This window comes from Pristiophorus japonicus, chromosome 3 (assembly GCF_044704955.1).
Source record: "Pristiophorus japonicus isolate sPriJap1 chromosome 3, sPriJap1.hap1, whole genome shotgun sequence".
NCBI classification, from domain to species: Eukaryota; Metazoa; Chordata; class Chondrichthyes; family Pristiophoridae; genus Pristiophorus; species Pristiophorus japonicus.
This window is the reverse complement of record NC_091979.1, coordinates 118,225,789-118,241,779: the sequence shown is the minus strand read 5'-3', so window position 1 is coordinate 118,241,779 and position 15,991 is coordinate 118,225,789. Positions and strand designations below refer to the sequence as shown.

The following is a 15,991-nucleotide window of genomic DNA, read 5'->3' as shown; positions in this document are numbered from 1 at the left end:
AGGCAGCCTTTGTAATGGAGACGAGAGGTGTCGAAAGCTCAGTTCAGAATCAAATAGGACACCGAGATTGCAAATTGTCTGGTACAACCCAAGACATTGGCTGGAAAGGGGGGCGGAATTGGTTGTGGTGAGGTCGGACGACAATGGCTTCAGTCTTCCCAGCGTTTAAACAGGAAATTGTGGCTCATTCAAGACTGGATATCAAATAAGCAGTCAGACATTAGGCTTTTGAAGTTGTAACAAGCAGGGTAGATAAGTGGGAAACCGGTGGATGCAGTGTAATTGGATTTCAAAAAGCATTCGGTAAGGTGCCACACAAGTGTTGTAATCTACCAAAGTACCCTGGATTCTGGAGCAGTCCCAGCGGATTGGAAAACCGCAAATGTAACACCTCTATTTAAAAAAGGAGGCAGACAGAAAGCAGGAAACTATAGACGAGTTAGCCCAAATCTGTCATTGAGAAAATGCTGGAGACCATTATTAAGGAAGCAGTAGCAGGACATTTGGAAAAGCATAATACAGTCAAGCAGAGTCAGCATGGTTTTATGAAAGGGAAATCATGTTTGACAAATTTGCTGGAATTCTTGAGGATGTAACGAGCAGGGTGGATAAGGGGGAACCAGTGGATGTGATGTATTTGGATTTCCAGAAGGCATTCGATGATAAGGTGCCACATAAAAGGTCACTGCACAAGATAAAAGCTCACGGAGTTGGGGGAAATATATTTGCATGGATAGCGGACTGGCTAACAAACAGAAAGTCAGGATAAATGGGTCATTTTCCGGTAGGTAAACAGTAACTAGTGGGGTGCCACAGCGATCGGTGCTGGGACCTCAACTATTTACAATCTATATTAAGGACTTGGATGAAGGGATCGAGTGTAATGTAGCCAAGTTTGCTGATGATACAAAGATGGGTGGGAAAGCAAGTTGCGAGGAGGACACAAAGAATCTGCAAATGGATAGGGACAGGCCAAGTAAGTGGGCAAACATTTGGCAGATGGAGTATAATGTGGGAAAGTGTGAGGTTATCCACTTTGGCAGGAAATATAAAAAAGCAAATTATTATTTAGATGGAGAGAGATTACAAAATGCTGCAGTACAGAGGAACCTGGGGGTCCTTGTGCATGAAACACAAAATGTTAATATGCAGGTACAGCAAGTAATCAGGAAGGCAAATGGAATGCTGGCCTTTATTGCAAGGGGGAATAGAGTATAAAAGCAGAGAAGTCCTGCTACAACTGTACAGAGTATTGTTGAAACCACACCCAGAGTACTGCATACAGTTTTGGTCTCCTTATTTAAAAAGGAGGGATATACTTGCATTGGAGGCAGTTCAGAGAAGGTTCACTAGGTTGATTCCGCAGATGAGGGGGTTGACTTATGAAGAAAGGTTGAGTAGGTTGGGCCTATATTCATTGGAGTTAAGAAGGAGGAGAGGGGATCTTGTTGAAACATAAGATATTGAGGGGGCTCGACAAGGTAGAATGCAAAGAGGATGTTTCCAGTCATGGGGGAATCTAGAACTAGAGGACATAGTTTAAGAATAAGGGGTCGCCCATTTAGAACGTAGATGAAGAAGAAATTCTTCTCTCAGAGGGTTATAAATCTGTGGAATTCTCTGCCCCAGAGAGCTGTGGAGGCTGGGTCATTGAATATATTTAAGGTGAGATGGACAGATTTTTGAAAGATACGGGAGTGAAGGGCTATGAGCAGGCAGGGAAGTGGAGCTGAGCCCAAGATCAGATCAGCCATAATCATATAAAATGGCGGAGCAGGCTCGAAGGGCCAAATGGTCCACTCCTGCTCCTATTTCCTATGTTCCTATGTTCCTATGCAAGAGGTTTTTACACAAAATTAAAGCTCATGGGATTGGGGGTAATATATTAGCATGGATTGAGGATTGGTTGACAAGAAATAAGAGTAGGAATTAACAGGTCATTTTTTTGGTTGGCAGGCTGTAACTAGTGGGGTACTGCAAGGATCAGTGCCTGGGCCTCAACTATTTATGATCTATACCAATGACTTAGATGAGGGGATTGAGTGTAATGTATCCAAGTTTTCTGATGATACAAATTTAGATGCGAAAGTAATGTGTGTGGAGGACGCAAAGGCCGTAAAAGGGTATAGACGCGTTAAGTGAGTGGTCAAGAACATGGCAGATGGAATATAACGTGGGGAATTGTGAAGTTATCCACTTTGATAGGAAAAATAGAAAAGCGGAATATTTTTCAAATGGTGAGACTGGGAAATGCTGGTATTCAGAGGGATCTGTGTGTCCTTGTACACAAATCACAGAAGGTTAACATGCAGGTACAGCAAGCAATTAATAAAATGATATGTTAGCCTTTATTACAAAGGGATTGGAGTAAAGAAGTCTCTTGGAGTACTGTGTACATTCTACCCAAAGAAGGATATAATTGCCTTAGAGGGAGTGCAAAGAAGGATCACTAAACTGAATCCTGGGATGAGGATTTTCCTATTAGGAGAGATTGAAACATATTCCCCAAGAATGAGGAGCGATTTCATTGAAACATAAAATTCTTATAGGGCTTGATAGGGTAGATGCAGGAGGATGTTTCCCCTGGCTGAGGAGTCTAGAACAGGGGTCAGTCTCAGAATAAGGCGTTGGCCATTTAGGACTGAGATGAGGAGAAATTTCTTCACTCAAAAGCGTTGTGAATCTTTGGAATTCTCTTCCTCAGAGTGCTGTGGATGCACAGTTGTTGAGTATATTCAAGACAGAGATCGATAAGATTTTTGGATACTAAGGGAATCAAGGGATATGGGGATAATGCGAGAAGGTGGAGTTGAGGTAGAAGATCAGCCATGATCTTATTAAATGGCAGAGCAGGCTCGAAGCGGCGAATGGCCTACTTCTGCTCGTATTTCTTATGTTTTTAAAGCAGAGGCAATGGAGCAGTCAAATGGAGAGAGATAGAGCTTGGTGTCATCAGTTTACGTGTAATCTGATGCCATGTTTTCGGATCATGTCATCAAGGCAGCATGCAAATGAGGAACAGGAAGGGGCCAACAAGAATCCTTTGGAGGACTCCAGAGGTAACAATTCAGGGCAGAAAGAGAAGCCATTGCTGGAGATGCTTTATGTATGATTGGATATCTAAGAGCGGAACCAAGTGAGGGCAGACCCACTGTGCTGGATAATGGGCGAGAGATGTTGGAGGAGTATGGTGTGTTCGATCACATCAAACTCTGAGATGGAATGATGCATCACCGTCATAATCACAAAGGATGTCACTTGTGACTTTGATTAAGGCACTTCAGTGCTGTGGACTGGAGAGATTACAACAGGGAGATGCAGGAAATTGGGAGGTGACATGTTCAATGATGAGAGAAAAGCGAGGCTGATGTTGTGACAGTAGCTTGCAAGAACACTGGATCAAGGGTGGGTTATTTGAGAAGGGGGTAATGACATTGCTTTTGAAAGAAAGGGGACAGTACCCAAAGAGGTAACCATTTACAATGTCAGCTAACATAAGACTTGGAAAAGAAGTTGAGTGGTAAGCAGTTTGTTGGGAACAGGGTCAAGAGAGCAGTAGGTAGGTCTCATGGACAAAATGAGCTCAGAGAGGGCACAAAGGGAGGTAGAAGAGAAACTAGAGAAAGGTGCAGGTTCAGGGCTAGGACAGGATGGAGCCTTGGGGGAAATTTGGCTTGGTGGACAAGGGGAAATGGGGGAGGGGAATGCAGCAGAGGCAGCTGAACAAATGGTCTCACTTTTAGTGACAAGGAAGTCCATGAGCTCCTCATACTTGCTGAGGGTAGGTGAGGGTGGATGATGAAGGGGAGAACTGTTTAAGAAAACAAAGAAGCCATGAGTTATCTTAGCTCTCAAGGTGATCCTGGAGTAGTGAGCGGGCTCAACAGTGCTCGATATGATGTAGCCAGATCAGGGATGTCTGAAACTGTTGTCCACAAAATATGCTCAAGTCAGCACACCTTGGACTGAAGAATGTGAAGAAAAGGGCTATAATAGAGGAAACGACAATAAAAGAGAGAAAGGGCTTTAATGGTGACAAGGGCATCAAAAGTGGTTGAGCGGGAATGGTTGAGCAAATCAAAAGCAGCAAAAAGATCTAGTGAATGGAGGTGGCAAGATAATTGGGAATTTGAAATGCGATTTTAAGGGACTTAGATGAGAGTTTTTTCTCCAAAGGCAAACGTTAAAGGAAATGGGGTTGGAAGGGGTAAGGACGATGTGGAAGGTGAGGGGTACAAGGAAATGGTCAGTTAGCCTTATCTGTGATTGAGACCATGGAAGAAAGAGGACCACGCGAGATGGTAATGTTGACGGGATGGCTGTGATTGACTACGTGGAAGAATGGAAATGGAGACAGGTTAAAGGAGGACCGGGGACAGTAAAATCAGAAATGAGGGGAAAAGGTGAGTCAAGATGGAGATTGAAATCACAGAGGATAAAGAGTCACTCAGAACTAAAGGCTGAGGAAGGAAAGATGGGAGAATGGAGGGGTATACAATGAAGATTTTTTTTAAAGAGACTGGAGGGGTGAAACACAGACAGGTGCTCAAATGACAAGCTACCATAGTAATATGGCAAGAGATCAAGATATGATTTGCTGATAAGGGCCACACGGTCACCACGGTGGTTTGCACTGGTAGACAGTGGAAAGTATAACTAGGCGGGGAGGCTTCAGTAAGAGACAAGTTTGCCCAGTAAGCTAAGATTATGTCAAAGCCATGATGTCAATGCAATCATCCATATGATCAGGGATAGCAAGGGTGATGTTCATGAGCGTACCAACAGTCTGGAGTGATGATTGTTGCTCCGCAGGTAGAGTCAGGGGCAGCAGTTTTTTATTTTATTCATTCCGGGATATGGGCATTGCTGGCAAGACCAGCATTTATTGCCCATCCCTAATTACTTGAGAATGTGGTGTTGAGCAGTCTTCTTGACCAGCTGCAGTCCTTGTGGTGAAGGAACTCCCACAGTGCTGTTAGGGAGGGAGTTCCAGGATTTAGACCCAGCGACAATGAAGGAACAGCAATATATTTCCAAGTCAGGATGGTGTGTGACTTGGAGGGAAACTTACAGGTGATGGTGTTCCCATGTGCCTGCTGCCCTTGTCCTTCTAGGTGGTAGAGGTCACGAGTTTGGGAGGTGCTGTCGAAGAAGCCTTGGCGAGTTGCTGCAGTGCGTCTTGTAGATCGTGGCTGTAGTGTGCACCGAGCGCTGGTGATGAAGGGAATTAATGTTTAAGGTGGTGGATGAGTTGCCAATGGTGTCGAGCTTCTTGAGCAGTGTGGAGCTGTACATCACATTTCTGACTTGTGTCTTGTAGATGGTGGAAGGCTTTGGGGATTCAGGAGGTGAGACACGTGCCACAGAATACCCAGTCTCTGACCTTCTCTTGTAGTCACAGTATTTATGTGGTTGTACAGTAACATTTCTGGTCAATGGTGACCCCAGGATGTTGATGGTGGAGGATTCGGAGATGGTAATGCTGCTGAATATCATGGGGAGGTGGTTAGACTCTCGCTTGTTGGAAATGGTCATTGCCTGTCACTTGTGTAGCATGAATGTTACATGCCACTTATCAGCCCAAGCCTGAATGTGGGCCAGGTCTTTCTGCATGCGGGCATGAACTCCTTTATTTTCTGAGAAGTTGTGAATGAACAGTGTTCAGTTCCAATCATCAGCGAATATCCCTACTCCCGACCTTATGATGGAGGGAAGGTCATTAATAAAGCAGCTGAAGATGGTTGGGCCTAGGACACTGCCCTGAGAAACTCCTGCAGCGAGGTCCTGGGGCTGGGATGATTGACCCTCAACACTCACAACTATCTTCCTGTGTGCTAGTCATGATCCCATCCAGTGGAGAGTCTCCCCCCACCCACCACGCTTCCCATTGACTTCAATTTTACTAGGGCTCCTAGATGCCACACACGGTCAAATTTTGCCTTGATATCAAGGGCAGTCACTCTCAACTCACCTCTGGAATTCAGCTCTTTTCAGTGTTTGGACCAAAGCTGTATTGAGGTCTGGAGCCAAGTGGTTCTGGCGGAACCCAAACTGAGCAGGTTATTGGTGAGTAAGTGCTGCTTGATAGCACTGTCGACAATACCTTCCATCACTTTGCTGATGATTGAGAGTAGACTGATGCGTCTGTAATTGGCTGGATTGGATTTGTCCTGCTTTTTGTGGACAGGACATACCTGGGCAGTTTTCCACATTGTCGGATAGATACCAATGTTGTAGCTGTACTGGAACAGCTTGGCTAGAGGTGCGGCTAGTTCTGGAGCACAAGTCTTCAGCACGGCAGCCGGGGTATTGTCGGGTAAAGGCCCATTGCCTTTGCTGTATCCACTGCGCTCAGCCGTTTCTTCGTATCATGTGGAGTGAATTGAATTGGCTGAAGACTGGCTTCTGTGATAGTAGGGACTTCAGGCACAGGTCGATATGGATCATCCAGTCGGCACTTCTGGCTGAAGATGATTGCAAACGCTTCAGCCTTGTTTTTTGCACTTGCGTGCTGGGCTCTGCCATCATTGAGGATGGGGATATTCATAGAGTCTCCTCCTCCCCCCATTAGTTGTTTAATCGTCCACCACCATTCACGACTGGATGTGACAGGACTGCACAGCTTTGATTTGAGCAGTTGATTGTGGGATTGCTTAGCTCTGTATATAGCATGTTGCTTCCGTTGTTTAGCATGCATATAGTCCTGTGTTGCAGCTACCCCAGGTTGGTACCTCATTTTTACGGATGCCTGGTGCTGCTCCTGGCATGCTCTTCTGCACTTCTCATTGAACCAGGGTTGGTCCCCTGGCTTGATGGTAATGGTAGAGCGAGGGATATGCTGGGCCATGAGATTACAGATTGTGATGGAATACAATTCTGCTGCCGCTGATGGCCTACAGCGCCTCATGGATGCCCAGTTTTGAGCTGCTAGATCTATCCCATTTAGCATGGTGGTAGTGACACATAATACGATGGAGGGGGTCTTCGATGTGAAGATGGAACTTCGTCTCCACAATGACTGTCATGGACAGATGCACCTGCGACATGTAGATTGGTGAGGACGAGATAGAAAGTGGGTTGAGCAGGACGGCGAGGAGGTTGGAAAGATTAACCCCCAGTACGAGTTGTGGACAAAAAGATCAGCAAGAGAGGAAGATAGGACAGTTACAGTTACTGCTTGTAGGCAGGAAGTGATAGGTGCCTCGATGGGCCTTTGGAGAACATAGAGGTCCAGAGCGTAGGAGTGGGTTTATGCAAGACGATTCAAGTGCGTGGCAGAGAATAGGAAGCAGTATTGCCAACTCTCGCGAATCCATCACGAGAAACGTGACTGCAGAGTGAAATAAAGCTTTACTCGCAATGGAACGCTTAAATTTTGTGATTTCTTATTGAAAAAATACGCCGATTTACATATGTAATGCTGGGATCCTCATATCAATCAGGGGCAATCTGCCATGGTGCAGTCTGGGTAGGTACAGACAGCACCATTAGTGATCCAGTCAAAAAGTCAGTTTCACTGATGAAATTGAGATAGAGGGTGGGGAAAAGCACTTTTGGAGCAGTGGAGGGTGGAAATTAATAAACCTAAACCTTAGAGCCGGGGTACTTTGGGTAATGGAGACCGCCATTAGGCCATCACAAACACGCTCACGCCTTTAGAAAATTTTGAAACACTTTTTGTGTGAAAATGTATTTCGTTTAATTAAATATTGTAACGGATGGGCAAGATTGAGGTTTATTTTCCAACTGCAGGGCTGTCAATCTCACCGTTAAACTGGCCCGGATAATTGACGTGAGCTGCAAACCAATAGGAAGAGCGGGGAGGGGTTGAGGTTGGTCCACCAACCAATTGGAGTCTGAGGGGCAGAACTTGCGGCACAGTGTGGGTGGGTCTGATCCCGGAAGTCCCACGTTGTCTGAAACTCTGCATCATTTTTAAACTCGATTTCTCTCAAACTTCAGGAGAAAACTGGAGCTTTCTGTTGTGGCTTTAAATAGAAGAATCCCTGTGGTGTAGAGCAAACATTTCAACATTAGTTAGTAAAATGCATTAATTCAGGAAAGGCATCAGAGATTATTTAAGGAAATCAGTAACGGTTAGTGACGGCCAAATACGCTTCCTGTTCAGGAGCAAAGATCAGCAAGTCGGGGGAAAAAAATAACAACTCATGGATCTATACCAAATCTCATGATTAAAAGTTTGGGCGAAAAATTTGCCTACCTTGTGCCCAGTTTTTTGGCGATATTTTGCCAAAAAATGGCGAACCAGGAAATTCGGAGAATCTCGACGGTGTTGGACCTCGTCATCAATGTCTGCCCTTGCTGACAGTAGGCTCCCGAGATATGGAAAATGATCCATGTTGTCCAGAGCCTCATCGTGGATTTTGATAATCCGGGGGAGGGGGGGTGTGGCAGTGCTGTGTGGCAGGGTCAGGTTGGTAGAGGACCTTTGTCTTACGGATGTTTAGCGTAAGGCCCATGTTCTCATACGCCTCAGTGAAGGTGTTGACGATGGCTTGGAGTTTGGCCTCAGCGTGTACGCAGACGCAAGCGTCGCCTGCTTACTGCAGTTCAATAATAGAGGATGGGATGACCTGGGATCTGGACTGGAGGCGGTGCAGGCTGAACAGATTCCCATCTGTTCTATAATTTAGCTCCACTGCAGCGGGGAGCTTGCCAAGGGTGAGATGAAGTATTGCAGTAATGAAGATCGAAAAGAGCATTGGTGCGATGACGCAGCCTTGCTTGACCCCGGTCCTGATGTGGATTGGGTCTGTGGTGGATCCATTGGTCAGGATCACAGCTTGCATGTCATCGTGAAGCAGACGAAGGATGGTGACAAACTTTTGAGGGGAGCCGAAACAGAGGATAACGCTCCATAATCCCTCACCTCTGTGAAGGTGTGATCGGCAGAGAAAGGATAGGGAAAACCAACTCCAGCGATATCCTGCTCCTGGTGAAATGTCAAGAACATGGCCTCATCATTACCAACAACTTGTTCCGTCAGAGACACAAGTACAAGGCCTCATGGCAGCACCCTCACTCCAAGCACTGGCATCTGCTCAACTATGTCATCATCTGAGGGAGGGACCGCAAGGATGTGCGCATCACCCGCGCCATGACAAGAGCCGACGACTGCTCGACGGACCACCGCCTAATCCGCTCCGTCATGAACACCAATGTAGCCCCAAAGCAGCGACGGCAACAGAAACAACGCCGCAGGAAAATCAACGCAGAGGCACTCAAAGACCCTGATAAGAAAGTCCTCTTCAGCTAGTGCCTTACTGCCAACCTGGCGATCTTCGATAACCCAGAAACGCAGAGTGCCCACAGCGCCTAGTCTGCCCTTAAGGCCTCCATAATCAGCACCTGCGAAGAGACGCTCGGTCACTCGACCAGGAAACACCAAGACTGGTTTGATGAGAACGACCAGGAGATCCAGGAGCTAATTAGCCGCAAGCGCAAGGCATTTCTGAACTTAAAACAGCAACCCAATACAAGAGCAAGGAAGCAGCTCTACAGACGGCTAAAGGCCAAGGTCCAACATAAAACCCATGACCTAAACAACAGATGGGGAGTGGAGAAAGCTCAGGAGATCCAACAGTTAGCCGACAACCACGATGTGCATGGATTCTTCAGCACAGTCAAGACTACCTATGGCCCAAGCACCTAAGACCCTACCCCGCTGCTGACCAAGAATGGCGAGGTACTCATCAAGGACAGAGAGGCAATCAGTGCCCATTGGAAGGAGCATTTCGAAGATCTCCTGTCCTCGACTCCATCCCGTGAGCATGGTACTCTCCGCCATCTCAGCAGGCACGAGGTAGAAAAGGCCATCCATCAGCTGAACAACAACAAGGCAACAGGAGCAGATGAAATTCCCGCCAAAGCACTAAAACATGGCGGAGAAGCACTTTTGGCACGAATACATAACCTCATTTTTTGTATTTGGAAGGAGGCAAGCATGCCAGTAGATCTCAGGGATGTCGTAATCGTGACCATCTTCCAAAAAGGGGACAAATCCGACTGCGGTAACTACAGAGGAATCTCCCTGCTGTCAGCCACACGGAAAGTCATAGCAAGAATTCTCAACCGTCTTCTTCCTGTGGCTAAAGAGCTTCTCCCAGAGTTGCAATGCGGATTCTGTCCACTAAGGGGTACAACGGACACGATCTACGTGACAACTACAAGAGAAATGCAGGGAACAGCCTTGTACATGACCTTCTTTGACCTCACAAAGGCCTTTGACATTCTCCACGCCTACTCTATCAAATAATTTCATAATCTTAAAGACCTCAATCAGGTCACCCCTCAGCCTTCTCTTTTCCAGAGAAAAGAATACCAGCCTGTTCAGCATTTCCTAACAAGTATATCCTCAGTTCTGGTGTCATCCTTGTGAATCCTTTTTGCACTTTCTTCAATGCCTCTATATTTTTATAATATGGAGACCAGAAATGTGCACAGTACTCCAAGTGTAGTCTAACCAAGGGTTGATAAAAGTTTAACATAACTTCGCTGCTTTTCAATTCGATCCTTCTGGAAACAAACCCCAGTGCTTGGTTTGCTTTATTATGGCCTTATTAACCTGTGTCATTTTAGGGATTTGTGCATCTGTATCCCAGGATCTCTTTACTCCTCTACCTCATTTAGACTATCATCCAAGCAGTTTGTGGCCTCCTCATTCTTCCTATCAAAATGTAACACCCCACACTTATCGATATTAAAATTCATTTTCCAATTACTCACACATTCTGCAAGTTTATAAATGTTGTCGTGTAATTTGTTTCAGTCTCCCTCAGTATTTATTACACCATCTGATTTGGTGTCATCTGCAAATTTTGAAATTGTACTTGGATTCTGGAGTCCAAATCATTAATGTAAATTACAAACAAGAGTAGTCTCAGCACCAACCAACATTTTTGGAATTTTTCCTTTGTTCAAAACCTTAAATTTTGACATTGGGCTAGAATTTACTGTAACCAATGAACGAATGGCACTTGCCATTCATTAGACTAGTCCTTGCAATTGCTGTGAGACTTTGCACTGGAAGTTGCTGAGAGTGGGAGATTGAAATGGTGCGGCACTCTCTACAGGGCCTCTGGGATCTGTGTATCTCCTTAACCAATCAGACTGAAGTATTGTGAAATGAACAGCACAGAGCCTGAATCAGGAACAACAATTACAAGCTAAAGGAATGGGACTCCACACTTGTAATAAGGCATGTTGGTCTTAATAGCGAGGGGATTTGAGTATAGGGGCAGGGAGGTGTTACTACAGTTGTACAGGGCCTTGGTGAGGCCACACCTGGAGTATTGTGTATAGTTTTGCTCTCCTAACTGGAGGAAGGACATTCTTGCTATTGAGGGAGTGCAGCGAAGGTTCACCAGACTGATTCCCGGGATGGCGGGACTGACCTATCAAGAAAGACTGGATCAACTGGGCTTGTATTCACTGGAGTTCAGAAGAATGAGAGGGGATCTCAAAGAAACATTTAAAATTCTGATGGGTTTAGACAGGTTAGATGCAGGAAGAATGTTCCCAATGTTGGGGAAGTCCAGAACCAGGGATCACAGTCTAAGGATAAGGGGTGGGAGGACCGAGATGAGGAGAAACTTCTTCACCCAGAGAGTGGTAAACTTGTGGAATTCTCTACCACAGAAAGTTGTTGAGGTCAATTCACTAAATATATTCAAAAAGGAGTTAGATGTAGTCCTTACTACTAGGGGGATCAAGGGGTATGGCGAGAAAGCAGGAACGGGGTACTGAAGTTGCATGTTCAGCCATGAACTCATTGAATGGCGGTGCAAGCTCGAAGGGCCAAATGGCCTACTCCTGCACCTATTTTCTATGTTTCTCTGTAATTCTTTTGGAGTGCCAGAGAGGTTGATTGGCATTAAGATTTATCACACCATAAAAAGGATTCATATACTGAAATGGACAAGCCCTAATTTTCTGTTCATATCTACCATGCAAGTACAGGAACTTCACGCCTTTCAATGCATTTGAATGGCGTCAGACAGCGAAATGCCACTTTCCACAGTGACGGCAGAGCGCAGCATCCCCAACAGCAACTTCCAGATTTTTATGTTTAGATATGCATCTGCCATCGCCTGAAGTTGCTGTGCAGTTTGTGCAAAATTAACGGTGAACACTAGTAGCCTGATTATTATTTTGACAGTAAATTCTGGCCCAATATAAATGAGACACTGAGAAATAAAGACAGCCAAAAACTTTTTCTGAAAACATTGGGTGATTCAATTGGTCCATCAACAAACAGTAAGTAAAATATTTGCATATTGTTTACCCATTATAAAATGTTGAAATAGGATTTTTCCCTATAATAAAATATGGACGTAAAAGTATTACATGCAGGGTGCATCCAGTACCCAAACTTTTTAATATACTAGTCAAGAACAAGTATAGTTTTCAGGTGAGGAGGGGTTAGGGGTTAATCGGACCAGGGGAAACAGACATTACGCAAACCTCATTTTAAAGTCATACATTCTGTCCTTATTTTCAACAATATTTTGATTTATGATCTTTTATAGTTAAATAGCAAAATATTGAAAATTTGGGAAGCAGAGTTGGTTGCAGCATAGAAGTTTCTCTATGATATAGGCTGAGATGCTACAACACCATCACTGGCAGGAGGGTGTAATTACAGTGACAAGTTTACATAGCCAGAGCTGCTATAAATGTGCACACAGAAACTTGTGAGAAGTTGACAACAGGAAGTAAGATTTTGCAGACATATTATTATAGATGGAAGTGGCGGAGGGAAGTAATCTCAATGGCAGCAGGGAGGCACAAAATGTCTTGCTTGCATCCAATAGATTATATATAACTGAAGTTTCAAATCAAGCCACTAATTATGTTCGAACTGGAAACAGCACTGTGAAGTAAAACCCATTTCTAAGGGAACCGTATTCCTTTTTGACCAATAAAACAATTTATTGGTCGTATATACACACACAGGTTCCATCACAATGCACACATTTATAGAATTACTATAAATTTTAGGATTCACTGGAGAAACGGTGTATAATCACAATCTATCTGTAGTGTAGTGAGTTATGCATCTTTCTTCCCAATGAAAGAAAAACCATAATTCACTATCACTGGTCAGATATCTTTTTGTTGCCTAGCCAATTGTAAATATTTGCTTCCTTGAATAGTACCTCCATAAACACAATGTAATTTCTACTTTTGATTCAAGTGTTTATGTACAAAACAGAGTGATCAAAAAATTTGATATACCAGCTTTGTGAAAATAAAATTGATGTTTATATATTAAAATTAAAACAGAGCATTTGATAGAATGCAAATCACTCTGGAGTTCCAAACATGGTTTCTTTCCCTTAATTAGTTGTACACCTTAAACAATTCCAGATTTAAAAAACAAAATAATGAATAGCGGGATCATAAATAGAAACATTCATACTATATACTCCTACTACAACTCCTTTTTTCAAATGGTAAACAATTGACAATGTCTAACCTGAACATACGTTGCATACCCCATTCCCAGAAATCCATCACAACTAACAGGGGAGTGGGGGAGAAGATGTATGCCTATGTTCTCACTTATACATCAAGTGACCATACCTAGAAAGTGTTCCTCTGTGGACAGGACTGGCCCACTCACCTCCAATGCCCTCCACAGTTATATAACCGGCCTGCAATCAATCACTGCCTAGGCTCACACATGAAGAATAATGATGTGGGGAGGATACTGCTTTGGAACTATACTAAAATATAAACCATTGGTTTCAGAAGAGGAAAGAAGTTAAATGAATTATTCTGCACATCAACATGAGGGATGAGGAGGGGAGAGCATTTTGGCAGTTTAAGCACCCAATGTCACAAACGCCCTCAAGGTACAGACAGCATAGATCATGTACAGGAGCAAAGCTCCCTTTACTCCTTAACCATGTGACTTTGTCTTTAATTCTAGCCTCAGAAAAGTCCCCCCCCCCCCCCACCCCCACCAATGTGAACTTCTCTTACATTCACCAGCCATCTTTACAAACTACACGAACAAGACTGTTGTGCTCTGGGCTTGCACACAGGTCAAAGTGAAATGAAACTACACAAACTCATGGTACATAACATCTTTACAGCTAAGGACGTTTTAATTTCATCCAGAGGTCACTGAATTCAAAGCTAGGTTCTAGGCAATATTGTATCCAGAACAACTGAAGCATTTTCTTGCATGCAAATTCAAAAAATAGACATTTGCTCAATACAAAGTCTTCAAACTTGCTGAAGGCTAAAGTACTTCTCGAACAGAGCTCATTAAAAAAAATCACTTTTGAAAAATCCAGACAATTTAATTAACAATCCGTTAAGAAATGTTTTCCCACAAGAAAAACGCACTCTTGTACCATCACAAAAAGTGTTAACTTATATGAATGTTTAAAGAGGTCCTGAAATAAACATATCAAAACCCTTAGTTCTTCACCTTCTAAATATATCAGGTCACCACTCAAGAGACTGCAGAAGCATCAGACTGTAAAAATAAAATCACAAAAGCAACTAGCATTTGTTGAAATACTAATCACCAAGTTCACAATTGTAGGGATGAGCAATATGTTACTTTTATGGTATTTAAGTAACTTTATGATATCGAAATAATATTGTAAGACAGGGATGTCTGCATGTTAACAGCACACTGGCAGTATGAAAATATGATTGCATTTGAACAAAAATTGTTAAAATTGTAACTATCATATTTCTTATTTTAAACTCGCTGGCCATCTTCAAAAGGAAGGTAAAAGTAAGTTTGTACAGTGGAAAAAATCCCAACTGACCAAAGCCATCCTGCTGTCGCTACTGAATGCAATCATTAAAACAACGAGAAAAGCAAACCGTGCAGACGTACAGTAAGCGCATTGATACTTTGATGGAGGAAAGCAAGAGGCAGCACATTAGAGATTAAACTGAATGTGTACATTCATCCCTCCCCTAGAAGCATCGCCTTCCCCTCCTACTTCTGTCTTGCGTCAGGTGAGAAGGATAGTGCGCCGGCTTACAGAAAGGGAGAGGCGGAGCGGCAACCTCCCCACTCCAGCTTATTCCCATGTCCGCGCCCGGAGGCCATCCAGGGACAATGCTCCCGCCCGGCGGGACCCGTTCACGGCTGCAGCATTTCGCTCTGAATTAAATGTCAGCAATGTGTGGACTGAGGAGGCCGATGTACTCAGCTCGCCCCCGCCACCCAACCCCCAGGCCAGGCCTCGTCCAGTCCGCTCTGACAGCTCAAGTGCAGGCTGCAATTGCAGCGAGGGCCGGCACCTACCTATGTGGGTGTCTTCTATGTGCTCGATAAGTTCTGCCAGGGTGCTAAAGGTGAGACCGCATCCACCGAAATTACAAACGTTGGAGAAGAAGGAGGCGGCGGCTAATGCTGTCATGATGAACGGCGCCTGGGCGCCCGGCCCGGCTCCAGCCCCAGCCCCAGCTCGCTTACACCAAGCGCCGCTCGACTCCCCGCTGCCAGGCCGCCGGCCTGTCCGCCCGCATACACGCCCCTTCCCCCGCCTCCCGCCGTTACTCCTGCACCTTCATGGTGAACCGTGTTTCGTTACTAAACGGAGTCTGGGCATCACCGCGGCAGAGCGGCCGTCAGGAGGTGCGAAAAACCGCCTTCATTTAACCGAGGCTCGCCCGCCGCTCACGTGACCAAAATAAGCATGTGCGCTCACTATAGAAACGGCTGCTGGCTCAGGGGATGCTGTGCAAGAACCGACAGGGAAGGTGCTTTGCATATCTCATATATAGAAAAGTTAGTGAGGGCAAAAAAGAATGCCTATCGTATCCAGCAAGGAGAAACGCCTTTTCTTCCACTACACTTTTGGCTGCAATTCAAAGTGTAATCCAGAAGTAAAATCTGCTCCACTATGTTTCCGAGTTTTTCTAATCTTCACATTATTCATGAAAGTTGGTCACCTTTATGCCACCTTTAGTAGAATTAATAATTTCTTGGGCATCT

The 15,991-nt window shown here is 44.6% G+C and overlaps 1 protein-coding gene across 2 annotated transcripts in view; it reads right to left on the bottom strand.

Annotated features, from left to right (window-relative positions):
* The window catches only part of LOC139259858 (juxtaposed with another zinc finger protein 1-like), a 175,787-nt gene extending 160,125 nt beyond the window's left edge, over positions 1–15,662 (bottom strand). For both annotated transcript variants that reach the window (XM_070875751.1, XM_070875750.1), the window contains exon 1: positions 15,299–15,662. In XM_070875751.1, coding sequence (XP_070731852.1) covers positions 15,299–15,413 — 115 coding nt within the window. In that variant the 5' untranslated portion in view covers positions 15,414–15,662. The remainder of the gene's footprint in view (positions 1–15,298) is intronic.
* Positions 15,663–15,991: the final 329 nt, after the last annotated feature.